The sequence below is a fragment of the Staurois parvus genome, unplaced genomic scaffold, assembly GCF_062004578.1.
Source record: "Staurois parvus isolate SC_StPar_1 unplaced genomic scaffold, SC_StPar_1.0 ptg001949l, whole genome shotgun sequence".
Taxonomy (NCBI): domain Eukaryota; kingdom Metazoa; phylum Chordata; class Amphibia; order Anura; family Ranidae; genus Staurois; species Staurois parvus.
Genome location: NW_028319745.1, coordinates 7,501 through 22,500, shown reverse-complemented (window position 1 = coordinate 22,500; position 15,000 = coordinate 7,501). Strand labels below are relative to the sequence as shown.

At 50.3% G+C, this 15,000-nt stretch overlaps 1 protein-coding gene across 1 annotated transcript in view; it reads left to right on the top strand.

The window, feature by feature from the left end:
* BAHCC1 (BAH domain and coiled-coil containing 1) overlaps window positions 1–15,000 on the top strand; it is a gene marked incomplete at its 3' end in the record, with an annotated part of 99,833 nt that overhangs the window by 77,343 nt on the left and 7,490 nt on the right. Inside the window, exons 11-13 of the mRNA XM_089664571.1 lie at window positions 629–816; window positions 1,256–1,392; window positions 3,410–3,520. Coding sequence (XP_089520697.1) covers window positions 629–816; window positions 1,256–1,392; window positions 3,410–3,520 — 436 coding nt within the window. The remainder of the gene's footprint in view (window positions 1–628; window positions 817–1,255; window positions 1,393–3,409; window positions 3,521–15,000) is intronic.

Below are 15,000 nucleotides of genomic sequence, written 5' to 3'. Positions count from 1 at the left end.
GTCTCTAGGAAAGTCTCGGGGGAATCCTCCGGGGGGGAGGGGTAGATTGATACATTGTATCTGGTGTGTCTCTAGGAAAGTCTCGGGGGAATCCTCCCGGGGGGGGGAGGGGTAGATTGATACATTGTATCTGGTGTGTCTCTAGGAAGGTCTCAGGGGAATCCTCCGGGGGGGGGAGGGGTAGATTGATACATTGTATCTGGTGTGTCTCTAGGAAGGTCTCGGGGGGAATCCTCCCGGGGGGGGGGAGGGGTAGATTGATACATTGTATCTGGTGTGTCTCTAGGAAGGTCTCGGGGGGAATCCTCCCGGGGGGGGAGGGGTAGATTGATACATTGTATCTGGTGTGTCTCTAGGAAGGTCTCGGGGGGAATCCTCCCGGGGGGGGAGGGGTAGATTGATACATTGTATCTGGTGTGTCTCTAGGAAAGTCTGGGGGGAATCCTCCGGGGGGGGGGGGGGGAGGGGTAGATTGATACATTGTATCTGGTGTGTCTCTAGGAAGGTCTCGGGGGGAATCCTCCCGGAGGGGGGGAGGGGTAGATATGATGAAATCGGTCTCTGATGTACGAAGACGCTGTTTGTATCTCCATCTGCCGATAATTAATCCCGCTTTTCTCCTCTCCAGCCGGTGAAGATGATTTGTCGGTTTCTGATCTCCAAGTTTTCGCCACCATTGCTGCTGCCTGGTCATTGGCCGAAGCGGATAGTCTGGATGGTGCTAATCCAACATGTCACCTGACCTGCTGCCCGGCCGCCGCTCCGCGCGTTCGCTTGTCCCGCAGGACATACAGCTGGACGCCGAAAACCAAACCGGTGAGCCCATCGTTGTATTTTGTGGTGTTTTGAAGCTATTTGTTAGACCCAGCTCTTGCAGTTCACAACTTTCAATGCTGCTGCTCTCTCAGTGCTGCTTCCCTGAACTTCCAGTCTACACACTAAAGAGCACTGTCCAGTCTCCAGCCAGTCTGTTAGCCTGAAGGAGGGAGGGGAGGGGCAGGGGAGTGCCTTGCCTTCCTAGGCTTTGGGGTTGTGTGTTTCTATTGATCCACACAGTGTAGAGAGACACAACTCTAGTCCCTGCATAAAAGGGTGACCCCAGAGGATGCTGCAAGAGAAAGGAGCCACCCTGAGATAGGAGACCTGGGGCCGAGGTCATGTGACCAGATTAAACTGGAACATAGACCATGATTAAAAGGTAAGGACGCCATTGGACCGCACCATTACTTGACCACCATTTTCTCCCTATTCCCAGGTTTGTCCAATCAAGGCTGCCATAGACCACCTGGACACTCAGGAGGTGGAGATGCGGATGAAGCTGGCGGAGATTCAGCGGCGGTACAAGGAGAAGCAGAGGGAGCTGGCCAAGCTGCAGAGACGACACGACCACGAGTGAGTGATAGGATGCGCCATTAGCTGCCCGCGAGCGACCCAAACGCAGACCCGTCACTTAGTCTGGGCGCCACCCATGGAGGAATCCAGAGATCTGTCTGTATTGCCTGTAGAGACCAACCGGATTCTCTCTCATACTTTTTCTACAAGTCGGGGGTGGAGAGGCGCCATCTTATTGGTTGATATGGGCAACACAGACGTGTCCCTTACAGAGACCTCCTGAAACGAAACGTTCTGGGATGAAGGAAGTCTGTAAAGCTGCCAGGACTTACTTCATGCAAGAATGAGAGCACCACACGCGTGTTCTATGTTTTCTTTATCTTGAGGAAAGTTCAGGCGGTAAAACCAACCCGTTCCTGAGGCTCGCTGCTCCTTCATCAGGGCTGGGATGCTGGTGGTGAGAGGAGAAATGATTGGACAATATTAACCAATGGAAGGCATTAGAAAACTGGTGGAAACCTGAAGTAGGAGGAGTTATGAGGCCACAAAACATGTCGGAATTTACTTCCTGATTTGCCAACACATTTCTGGGGCTCAAATCTCCTTCATCAGGGCTTGGATGCCGGTGGTGATGGGAGAAAATACCGGAGATTAATAACCAATGGCAAGGATTAGAAAAGTGACAGTGGGTGGCGTCCTGATGAAGGGGGAGTTGTGAGCCCCCGAAACGTGTTGGATTTGCCAACTTTTTGGGGGGCTCACCGCTTCTTCATTAAGGCTTGGATGCCGGAGGTGATGGGAGAAATTATTGGGCAATAATAACAATAATCTCCCATTCCATGATCCTGGGGTCTGTTCCTGATCTCCCATTCCATGATCCTGGGGTGTGTTCCTGATCTCCCATTCCATGATCCTGGGGTCTGTTCCTGATCTCCCATTCCATGATCCTGGGGTGTGTTCCTGATCTCCCATTCCATGATCCTGGGGTCTGTTCCTGCTCTCCCATTGCATGATCCTGGGGTGTGTTCCTGATCTCCCATTCCATGATCCTGGGGTCTGTTCCTGCTCTCCCATTGCATGATCCTGGGGTGTGTTCCTGATCTCCCATTCCATGATCCTGGGGTCTGTTCCTGCTCTCCCATTGCATGATCCTGGGGTGTGTTCCTGATCTCCCATTCCGTGATCCTGGGGCCTGTTCCTGATCTCCCATTCCGTGATCCTGGAGCCTGTTCCTGATCTCCCATTCCGTGATCCTGGGGCCTGTTCCTGATCTCCCATTGCATGATCCTGGGGTCTGTTGCTGATTTCCCATTCCGTGATCCTGGGGTCTGTTCCTGATCTCCCGTTCCGTGATCCTGGGGCCTGTTCCTGATCTCCCGTTCCGTGATCCTGGGGCCTGTTCCTGATCTCCCGTTCCGTGATCCTGGGGCCTGTTCCTGATCTCCCGTTCCGTGATCCTGGGGCCTGTTCCTGATCTTCCATTCCGTGATCCTGGGGCGTGTTCCTGATCTCCCATTCCGTGATCCTGGGGTCTGTTCCTGCTCTCCCATTGCATGATCCTGGGGTCTGTTCCTGATCTCCCATTCCGTGATCCTGGGGTCTGTTCCTGATCTCCCATTCCGTGATCCTCGGGTCTGTTCCTGATCTCCCATTCCGTGATCCTCGGGTCTGTTCCTGATCTCCCATTCCGTGATCCTCGGGTCTGTTCCTGATCTCCCATTCCGTGATCCTGGGGTCTGTTCCTGATCTCCCATTCCGTGATCCTGGGGTCTGTTCCTGATGTCCCATTTCGTGATCCTGGGGTCTGTTCCTGATCTCCCATTCCGTGATCCTGAGGCCTGTTCCTGATCTCCCATTCCGTGATCCTGGGGTCTGTTCCTGATCTCCCATTCCGTGATCCTGGGGCCTGTTCCTGATCTCCCATTCCGTGATCCTGGGGTCTGTTCCTGATCTCCCATTTCGTGATCCTGGGGTCTGTTCCTGATCTCCCATTCCGTGATCCTGGGGTCTGTTCCTGATCTCCCATTCCGTGATCCTGGGGTCTGTTCCTGATCTCATTCTTATTTTCCGCCCACAGCAAGGAGGAGATCTCCAGGAGTCCGGTGCGACGAGGTCCAGGAAGGCCCAGAAAACGGCCGCACTGTCGCGCCCCCTCCTCGCTTCGGCCGTACGAGAGCAAGAAACCCAAGTAAGTTGCACCCGAGCCCCTTCCCGGAACGCGTCTCTGCGTGTGTGTGTTGAAGGAAGGAACCCGGCTCAGCAGTATTGCCGAGACGCGTTCTCTGCCGACCACAATGTACATATTGCGTGGATGTCCTCATCTCCACCGCCCACGGGGGGCGCCAGTGAGCAGCCTGCATTCTGCTTTCCCGTTCATCATGAGAGATCGGCGTTGTTTGTTTTTTATTCTGCTTTTGTGTTTTGGATAATAAGTTTGTTTCTTTATACTTCCTTTTCCTTTTTTTGATACATTGTATATATATATATACACACACACACAGTATATATCCCGTATTCCAGCTGTTGTCAGTGGAGCGATCTGCCGCCGATCTCATGCAGGTCCTGAAGTCGGGAGAATCCCGAAATACGACCGAACTTCGCTCTGCGAGAACTCAGCTGTGACGTTTTGTCGCCTTGATTGGTCTAAGGATCGCTACAATGATTGGCGGTCGGTGAGGACGGAATCCTCCATCTGTGGGCGGCACGGGGAGACATCGCTCTGTTACTGGACACGGCTGAACCTCGGAGCGACACCTCCCCGCCTCACCTACAGAGCGACACCTCCCCTCCTCACCTACATAGAGACACCTCCCCGCCTCACCTACAGAGCGACACCTCCCCGCCTCACCTACAGAGCGACACCTCCCCGCCTCGCCTACAGAGCGACACCTCCCCGCCTCGCCTACACAGCGACACCTCCCCTCCTCACCTACAGAGCGACACCTCCCCGCCTCGCCTACAGAGAGACACCTCCCCGCCTCACCTACAGAGCGACACCTCCCCGCCTCACCTACAGAGCGACACCTCCCCGCCTCGCCTACAGAGCGACGCCTCGCCTACAGAGCCACACCTCCCCGCCTCGCCTACAGAGCCACACCTCCCCGCCTCGCCTACAGAGCCACACCTCCCCGCCTCGCCCACAGAGAGTCACCTCCCTGCCTCACCTACAGAGCGACACCTCCCCGCCTCACCTACAGAGAGACACCTCCCCTTGTCGCCTACAGAGCGACATCTCCCCGCCTCACCTACAGAGAGACACCTCCCCTCGTCGCCTACAGAGCGACACCTCCCCGCCCCACCTACGGAGAGACACCTCCCCGCCTCACCTACAGAGGGAGCCATTCCAGTCTCTGCGATTCCCCGGCAAGTCCCACAAACCAGGAGCAGGAGGAGCCGCCGCTCTGACATCAGCCTAAGGGGCTCCTTCACTTGCCATCATGTAGGAGGTGCTTTGTGTAGGGGCGGGGCAGTGCAGGGGGGGTGCTTTGTGTAGGGGCGGGGTAGTGCGGGGGGGGGGTGCTTTGTGTAGGGGCGGGGCAGTGTGGGAGGTGCTTTGTGTAGGGGCGTGGCAGTGTGGGAGGTGCTTTGTGTAGGGGCGTGGCAGTGTGGGAGGTGCTTTGTGTAGGGGCGGGGCAGTGCGGGCGAAACTTTGCCGCATTTGAGAACCAAAAACACCATTTCATTAATTTTTAATATTCAAAGCAAACTCCATCCATCCATCCCTCCATGTCTCCATCCATCCCTCCATCCATGTCTCCATCCATCCCTCCATCCATGTCTCCATCCATCCATCCCTCCATGTCTCCATCCATCCCTTCATGTCTCCATCCATCCATCCCTCCATGTCTCCATCCATCCATCCATGTCTCCATCCATCCCTCCATGTCTCCATCAATCCATCCCTCCATGTCTCCATCCATCCCTCCATGTCTCTATCCATCCATCCATGTCTCCATCCATCCCTCCATGTCTCTATCCATCCCTCCATGTCTCTATCCATCCCTCCATGTCTCTATCCATCCATCCATCCATCTCTCCATCCATCCATCTATCCATGTCTCCATCCATCCATCCATCCATCCATGTCTCCATCCATCCCTCCATGTCTCTATCCATCCATCCATCCATCCATCCATATCTCCATCCATCCATCCATCCATCCATGTCTCCATCCATCCATGTCTCCATCCATCCATCCATCCATATCTCCTTCCATCCCTCCATGTCTCCATCCCTCCATGTCTCCATCCATCCCTCCATGTCTCCATCCCTCCATGTCTCCATCCATCCATCTCTCCATCCATCCATCTATCCATGTCTCCATCCATCCATCCATCCCTCCATGTCTCCATCCATCCATCCCTCCATGTCTCCATCCATCCATGTCTCCATCCATCCATCCATCCATCCATCCATCCCTCCATGTCTCCATCCATCCCTCCATGTCTCCATCCATCCATCCATCCATCCATCCATTCATCCATCCATGTCTCCATCCATCCCTCCATGTCTCCATCCATCCCTCCATGTCTCCATCCATCCATTCATCCCTCCATCCATCCATCCCTCCATGTCTCCATCCATCCCTCCATGTCTCCATCCATCCATCCATCCATCCATGTCTCCATCCATCCATTCATCCCTCCATCCATCCATCCATCCCTCCATGTCTCCATCCATCCATTCATCCCTCCATGTCTCCATCCAGCCATTTAAATTCAGATGACGCCGCGCTCCCTCTGATGGAGGAGTCGCCCCCGTTACCCTCTGGCGGAGGAGCGGCCCCCGTCACCCTCTGGCGGAGGAGCGGCCCCCGTCACCCTCTGGCGGAGGAGGGGCCCCCTTCACCCTCTGGCGGAGGTGTGGCCCCCGTCACCCTGTGGCGGAGGAGTGGCCCCCGTCACCCTGTGGTGGAGGAGTGGCCCCCGTCACCCTGTGGTGGAGGAGTGGCCCCCGTCACCCTGTGGTGGAGGAGTGGCCCCCGTCACCCTGTGGTGGAGGAGTGGCCCCCGTCACCCTGTGGTGGAGGAGTGGCCCCCGTCACCCTGTGGTGGAGGAGTGGCCCCCGTCACCCTGTGGTGGAGGAGTGGCCCCCGTCACCCTGTGGTGGAGGAGTGGCCCCCGTCACCCTGTGGTGGAGGAGTGGCCCCCGTCACCCTCTTGTGGAGCAGTGGCCCCCATCACCCTCTGGTGGAGCAGTGGCCCCCATCACCCTCTGGCGGAGGAGCAGCCCCCTGTCACCCTCTTGTGGAGCAGTGGCCCCCGTCACCCTCTGGCGGAGGAGCGCCCCCCTGTCACCCTCTGGCGGTGGAGCGGCCCCCATCACCCTCTTGTGGTCCCAATTTATAACTCTATTTATTCAGTTCCGGAGTTGTCCTTTAATAATCCGCCACTTTCCCTTGTTTTTATTTCCCCTTCTTCTCCCTCCAGCCATGTTTTCTGTCTGTTTTCAGGCTGGCGAAGGGAGGAGGATGGTAAGGGGGGGGGGGGGGGATGGGTGTTCATCCCATAAAAATGGTGGCACACAGCGCGGTGGCCCCAGCCTGTGCCATGCACGCCGCCTCCGGTCACATTATGGGGCCGCTGACTGGTTCCAGCGCACAGCTATTACCCATTAACCGCCTGGTGCAGCGATTGGCGCACTCCCGGGCCCCGTATAATCGTCTTTCTCCGCTACAAATTGCCTCTCCCAGCAGAGCCATTTCCATAAATCCTGCGAGCGCGTCCAAACACGATCCGAGCGCACGACGCATCAACCACCATGATCTGGTAATAATAGTTAAATCTCCACTAAATGGCTCCCTCAATTAAGATGGGGGAGGGGGGGGGGGGTAAATGTGCCGGCTTTATGTCAGAAAACATTAGAAAACGAAGCGCGGTTGGAGAAAAGGGAACGAATTTTCATCAAGGAAGACGCTGCGTCGGACAAGGCGTGTGGGGGGGGCGGGGGAGGGGGACGCATCCTACATCGGCGGGACTATCGCATGGCAGATCCTCCAGGAGTCAGGCACGGTGCGGCGAGAAGATCGGCAAATCTTACTTCTGCTTTAAATGCTGAGCTGCTAGCAGTGGAAAATGATTATTCTCCCAGCCTTAGTCTGATGAATTGGCTGCCCGATCCAACCTGAAGGTGGCGCAGAGTGCCACCCCTCCCCTGTCCTTCATGCATGTTGGTGGGCAGGCAGCTCAAGCAGCCCAGTCCCTCCATCCCGCCATCCACCAGCAAAGAGCTCATGATGAGGGAGGAGTTCAGCGCTGCTGATAGTTGTCTCTATTTATAATTCTTACTTATTATGTCACAGAATGACTGCAGAAAAAATTACTATTATTATTATTATTTTAGTATTGTTGATTATAATTTCTTCCTGGTCTGTTGGTGCTATAAAAGTCAGATGTATTATTATTATATATCAGACCAGAAAGAAATGTTTTATTATTATTATTATTATTATTATTATATATTGAACAAGAATATATAATAATAACAATACTAATAAAATAAAATTATAATATGAATACGACATTTCTTCCTGTTCTGTTATATAATAAGAAGAAGAATTCCTGGTCTGTTGAAACTATATAAATATATAAATCATATGTATTATTATTATTATTATTATATAACAGAACAGGAATATATAATAATAATAATAATTTTAACAATACTAATAAAATACAATTATATTATTAATATTAATACTACATTTATTTCTTCAGTGTTGATGCTATATAAATCATTGTCAATAATAAATAATCGTAAATTCAGGATTTATACGGCATCAACAGAACAGGAATTATTTATTGTTATTATTATATTACAGAACAGGAATATAATAATAATAATAATAATAATAATAATTTTAACAATTCTAATAAAATAAAATAATATTAATTTGAATACTAAATTTCTTTCTGGTCTGTTGGTGCTGATAAGTCATATGTTATAATGTTGTTATTATTTGATTCAGGATTTATATAGCACTAACAGACTAGAAATATATTATTATCTCTTAGATTGTAAGCTCCCAGGATCAGCCCCTCCCCCTTAGATTGTAAACTCCCAGGATCAGCCCCTCCCCCATAGATTATAAGCTCCCAGGATCAGCCCCTCCCTCCTAGATTGTAAACTCCCAGGATCAGCCCCTCCCCCATAGATTGTAAGCTCCCAGGATCAGCCCCTCCCTCCTAGATTGTAAACTCCCAGGATCAGCCCCTCCCTGCTAGATTGTAACCTCCCAGGATCAGCCCCTCCCTCTTAGATTGTAAACTCCCAGGATCAGCCCCTCCCTCTTAGATTGTAAGCTCCCAGGATCAGCCCCTCCCTTCTAGATTGTCAGCTCCCAGGATCAGCCCCTCCCCCTTAGATTGTAAGCTCCCAGGATCAGCCCCTCCCCCTTAGATTGTAAGCTCCCAGGATCAGCCCCTCCCCTATAGATTGTAAGCTCCCAGGATCAGCCCCTCCCTCCTAGATTGTCAGCTCCCAGGATCAGGCCCTCCCTCTTAGATTGTAAGCTCCCAGGATCAGGCCCTCCCTCTTAGATTGTAAGCTCCCAGGATCAGCCCCTCCCCCTTAGATTGTAAGCTGCCAGGATCAGCCCCTCCCTCTTAGATTGTAAGCTCCCAGGATCAGTCCCTCCCTCTTAGATTGTAAGCTCCCAGGATCAGGCCCTCCCTCCTAGATTGTAAGCTCCCAGGATCAGGCCCTCCCTCTTAGATTGTAAACTCCCAGGATCAGCCCCTCCCTCTTAGATTGTAAGCTCCCAGGATCAGGCCCTCCCTCCTAGATTGTCAGCTCCCAGGATCAGCCCCTCCCTCCTAGATTGTCAGCTCCCAGGATCAGCCCCTCCCTCTTAGATTGTAAGCTCCCAGGATCAGGCCCTCCCTCCTAGATTGTCAGCTCCCAGGATCAGCCCCTCCCTCTTAGATTGTCAGCTCCCAGGATCAGGCCCTCCCTCCTAGATTGTAAGCTCCCAGGATCAGGCCCTCCCTCTTAGATTGTAAGCTCCCAGGATCAGCCCCTCCCTCTTAGATTGTAAGCTCCCAGGATCAGCCCCTCCCTCTTAGATTGTAAACTCCCAGGATCAGCCCCTCCCTCTTAGATTGTAAACTCCCAGGATCAGCCCCTCCCTCTTAGATTGTAAGCTCCCAGGATCAGCCCCTCCCTCTTAGATTGTCAGCTCCCAGGATCAGCCCCTCCTTTCCCTCTTGTATTGAACTGTATTGTTGCTGTATTGTCTCCCGTTATATTGTACAGCGCTGAGCACACTGTTGGCGCCATAAATCCTGTATAATAATAATAATATTTACAGTATTTATATAACACCGACAGAAATATGTTGTTGTTGTTTATTATTATTATTATTATTATTAATAATAATAATAATAATAATAATAATAATAATAATATGATAAATAATATGAATGCTGCATTTATTTCTGGTCTGTTGGTGCTAAATAAATCGTATGTTAATAATAAATAATCGTAAATTCAGGATTTCTATAGAACCAACAGAAAAGGAATTATTTATTGTTATTATTATATAACAGAACAGGAATATGTTGTTGTTTTTGTTGTTCTTCTTCATAATAGTAATATGAATAGTACATTTCTTCCTGGTCTGATGCTATAGAAATCCTGAATTAAACAACATTATACAGAATTTATATCGCACCAACAGACCAGGAAGAAAATTCAGTATAATTTTTTTTTACATTTTCTTAGTATGGTTAATAATAAATATATAATAATAATTAATAGAAACAATAATAATATCTTCCTGGTCTGTTGGTGCGATATAAACCCAGAACTATATTATAATAATAATAATAATATTATACAGGATTTATATCGCACCAACAGACCAGGAATACATAATTATTCAGTAATAATATTATTAAAAATAATAAATGTTAGTAATAAAATGATAAGTATTAATAAATTACTCGATTTAAATTCAAATCAATGAATCATTTCTTCCTTGTCTGAATCCTGGACGGTGGTTGTTGTTGTTCAGGATTTAGTTATTTGTATAATTATTGTGGGGATTTATGGCGCCAGCACAACACAGAGGCAGGCAGTACAGCTGCATTGTACCAAACAATTGAATACAAGAGGGTTAGGAGGGCCCTGCTCACAAGAGCTTACAATCTATATAGCTCTAAGGTGCTGCATGTGCCGAACCCTCGTTTGTTGCTGGACAGGTGCTCTTTGAAAGGTTCTGGAGTCACCTGCACTGTACTTTTTTCTTTTTTTTTTTCAAACTTTAATGAAAAGTCCCATTTTGCTCATTTCTATCAGCCGCAGCACTCTAAAACATTGCATGCGCCGTGAGCTGAGCTGATGGGGAAACAAGGTGTTTGCTGTGTTTGTGTTCAGACTGCGCTCAGCAAGGCCCACCAGCGCCGTCCCAATGTGAGCGAGCCCTTATGGGTTCCCTTTAAAGGACTGATAATGTAAAGCTGCACTCAGAGTATAAGTCAGAACCCCGCAATTCCCTTAGCCCCGCCCTCCGCCCTGCAAGGGTTAAATGCTCATTTACTCTCAGGGTGCAGGGGTCAGGTGTATTACTTCTCCCTCCCGTCAGCGCGGCAGATTCCAGCATGGTCCTTGGTGTGTCCTTGTTGGGTAGATGGGTGTCCTTGTTCTGCCGTTCCTGGCTTCCTGTAGATGGGTGTCCTTGTTCTGCCGTTCCTGGCTTCCTGTAGATAGGTGTCCTTGTTCTGCCGTTCCTGGCTTCCTGTAGATAGGTGTTCTTCTTCTGCCGTTCCTGGCTTCCTGTAGATAGGTGTCCTCGTTCTGCCGTTCCTGGCTTCCTGTAGATGGGTGTCCTCGTTCTGCCGTTCCTGGCTTCCTGTAGATAGGTGTCCTTGTTCTGCCGTTCCTGGCTTCCTGTAGATAGGTGTCCTTGTTCTGCCGTTCCTGGCTTCCTGTAGATAGGTGTCCTTGTTCTGCCGTTCCTGGCTTCCTGTAGATAGGTGTCCTTGTTCTGCCGTTCCTGGCTTCCTGTAGATAGGTGTCCTCGTTCTGCCGTTCCTGGCTTCCTGTAGATAGGTGTCCTTGTTCTGCCGTTCCTGGCTTCCTGTAGATGGGTGTCCTCGTTCTGCCGTTCCTGGCTTCCTGTAGATAGGTGTCCTTGTTCTGCCGTTCCTGGCTTCCTGTAGATAGGTGTCCTTGTTCTGCCGTTCCTGGCTTCCTGTAGATAGGTGTCCTTGTTCTGCCGTTCCTGGCTTCCTGTAGATAGGTGTTCTTCTTCTGCCGTTCCTGGCTTCCTGTAGATAGGTGTCCTTGTTCTGCCGTTCCTGGCTTCCTGTAGATGGGTGTCCTCGTTCTGCCGTTCCTGGCTTCCTGTAGATAGGTGTCCTTGTTCTGCCGTTCCTGGCTTCCTGTAGATAGGTGTCCTTGTTCTGCCGTTCCTGGCTTCCTGTAGATAGGTGTCCTTGTTCTGCCGTTCCTGGCTTCCTGTAGATAGGTGTCCTCGTTCTGCCGTTCCTGGCTTCCTGTAGATGGGTGTCCTCGTTCTGCCGTTCCTGGCTTCCTGTAGATAGGTGTCCTTGTTCTGCCGTTCCTGGCTTCCTGTAGATAGGTGTCCTCGTTCTGCCGTTCCTGGCTTCCTGTAGATAGGTGTCCTCGTTCTGCCGTTCCTGGCTTCCTGTAGATGGGTGTCCTCGTTCTGCCGTTCCTGGCTTCCTGTAGATGGGTGTCCTCGTTCTGCCGTTCCTGGCTTCCTGTAGATAGGTGTCCTTGTTCTGCCGTTCCTGGCTTCCTGTAGATAGGTGTCCTCGTTCTGTCGTTCCTGGCTTCCTGTAGATAGGTGTCCTCGTTCTGCCGTTCCTGGCTTCCTGTAGATGGGTGTCCTCGTTCTGCCGTTCCTGGCTTCCTGTAGATGGGTGTCCTCGTTCTGCCGTTCCTGGCTTCCTGTAGATAGGTGTCCTCGTTCTGCCGTTCCTGGCTTCCTGTAGATGGGTGTCCTCGTTCTGCCGTTCCTGGCTTCCTGTAGATGGGTGTCCTCGTTCTGCAGTTCCTGGCTTCCTGTAGATAGGTGTCCTCGTTGCCGTTCCCATCTGAGCGTCGCACAGCTGAAATGCATTCCAATGCAGAAAGTAGCGTTTCCATGAACCTCCAAAGAAACGCAATGCAAAGCCGGCCAATCGCAGCCCTCTACACTACTTCATGGACGGCAATGGGAATCTGCTGACCCGCCTCCCGTGTGTTTCATAACTGGAAGCCAACGCTTGAGGCCAACAAAAGATCTCTTAAGTGTCCCCCTTAACGGCGCTTCTTCTTTATGGCCATGTTGCCCCGACAAGATGGAGGCCACTCCTGTTCCTGGAGGTTCCCTCTTCATATTCTTCCTCATTGGCCCTCTGTGATAAGACCATCGCTCTCTCCCTTCTGGCTCGATACAGGCTATGAGCTAGTAGGCCAAGAGCGCCGATAGTTGCCTAGCAACCCCCCCCTCTTCCATTCCTCCCTGCTGTTTGGTGAATTTCGGCACAGTGTGATACGCTGGAGATGGAAAATAAGGTGATGGAGCCGACGCAACCTTTCATCCCGAATCGTAAAACTCCTATTAACGTGCCGGCGCTGGAAGAACAAAGGCCGCCGTTCTGGTCTTAGCTCCTCGTCCAAATTGTTATTATTTTTTTTTTTATTTTCTTACATAGAGGCCTACGGAGACCCTCTCAAGACTGCGCTGAATTATTGATGCCTCTGTAATTTATTAATGAGCCGCCATTAATGCGAGGAGCACTCTACAAGCTTGCAAAATAAATAAATAAATAAAAAACACAGGAGGAGTGCAAGGTAACGCAACCGGCAAAAGTGCTGGGGCCCTTTGCGAGCTCTCTGAATATTTCATGAGATGTAGAGGCTTTGGCCTGGGAGGCTCCACCGCAAGAGTTAAATCGTTCCAGCTGAGATTCCAATGCGGATTTAAAAGGCTTTGATGGCTCTGCCTGCAGGAGGTTCCTTCTTCTGCAGATTTAAAAAGCTAGATGAAATCCTCTCCCCGAGAAGCGCAGTCTGCAGAGAAATCCCCTGTGGTCAGAATGACCTCCCGTCTACCTTTTTCTGGTAGCCTCGACTCCAAGGCCTGGCCCCCGAATCCCACAGAGCTGGCGATTAAACACGTGCAGCACTCATCGTGGCCATCTTACCATCGATCGATCGTTGTCAGGTCAACAGTAAGGCCGTGCCGATTCACTTGGCCGCATCCTGTGTTTTCATGCCCGACTTCTTTCCATTTTGAGACGTTGTCCACCCCCTACTCAACCCCGTGGTTTCTTATGTTTTCGGAGATTCCAAGCTATCCTCGTCTGGGTTTCCTACTCCACCATGGCTGAATTGGGTCTCCTAGAAGGAACGGAGATGGACACTTTCCTGGGCAAAGCTTGCCAGTTTTCCAGAGAATACCTGTGGGTGATTGAACTGACCAGTGACCAGATTCTAGTGTTGGGTGGACAGGTCCTTTTAAAATGGCTACAAAAAATCTACTCTGAGGTGGATACTGGCGGAGTCGCATCTGTTCTAGCTTCTTGCATCTCTTGGAGCTACAGCACTTCGATTTTAGAATCTTTAAATCTTTTTTAGGTAGATGGCACCTATGTTTGATGACTCTAAACGGATCTCAAATTAACTTCACGTAGTTCTGAGAGATATTAGAACCTAGAGTAGATACAACTCCACCAGTATCCACCTTAGAGGACTGTCCTCCTAACCAGGTCCAGAAGAAGCAAGGTCTGCTGTTCCTTACTTGGGATTGCCATCTGGCTCAGTATTTTACTGGTCAGGCTGGTAAATATGGAACTTCCTACCAACACTGTTAATAGAAAAAAAGACCAAAAACCAGTTTTTTGGTTTTTTTTTAAAAAAAGGGGCAGCTAGCCCAAAGTTCTTTTGTTGCACCTCTTTTGGTCACTTGATGTACCTCCTAATCTTCTGAGATGAGGATCACTTTTTTTTGGCACAAAGTATATAGTTCTGGCACCAAGGTCTCTCTGGTTAGGAGACCTTGGTGCTGGAATTTTGGAGACTTGTAGGAATCCCAAACCTGGAAACAACTTGCTGAGAGAGTCTAGTTTTCCCCCAAATTTTGCTTTTTGCAACCAATCTCCTCTGTTTCACATTCCTCCTTGGTTGTCCCTCTTTCTGGATGGCTATATAGACCACTATAACAAAATATTTCCATCTAATGAGGATAGTAGAACACTTTTAGAACTGAAGAAGTGGCTCAGAGAAGCTACGAAACATCTTCACCATTACAGGACAAGTCCGGTTGAATGTGACCAACTACTACGTGATAGGCCACTCTGACTTCTAACTTACTACATTCGTTATTTTCCAAAGCCAGTATAATGGAAAGGTGGTGGTGGGAAAAAGAACTTGTTGGTCCAACCAATCATTATTGGGGGTGTGGAAGAGTTGTGTCCTTTCCGATGTGGCGCCCTCCTCCTCTAGACCGTCGGGTTGAATTTAGTTTTTGGCTTCACTGCAGTCATTGGAGCAGTAAATGATTGTTTTTGTCTGGTCAGGATTTCCTAACTGGGCGTTTGATTTCTCTCACCTGCTTCTGGGAGAAGCTTCCAGAATATAGAGCAGAGAGAGTCCAATGACCAGCCTGAATATTTATTGTGTCCCAGCCAATTCTTGGAGGGAGTCGTCCAGAAGGT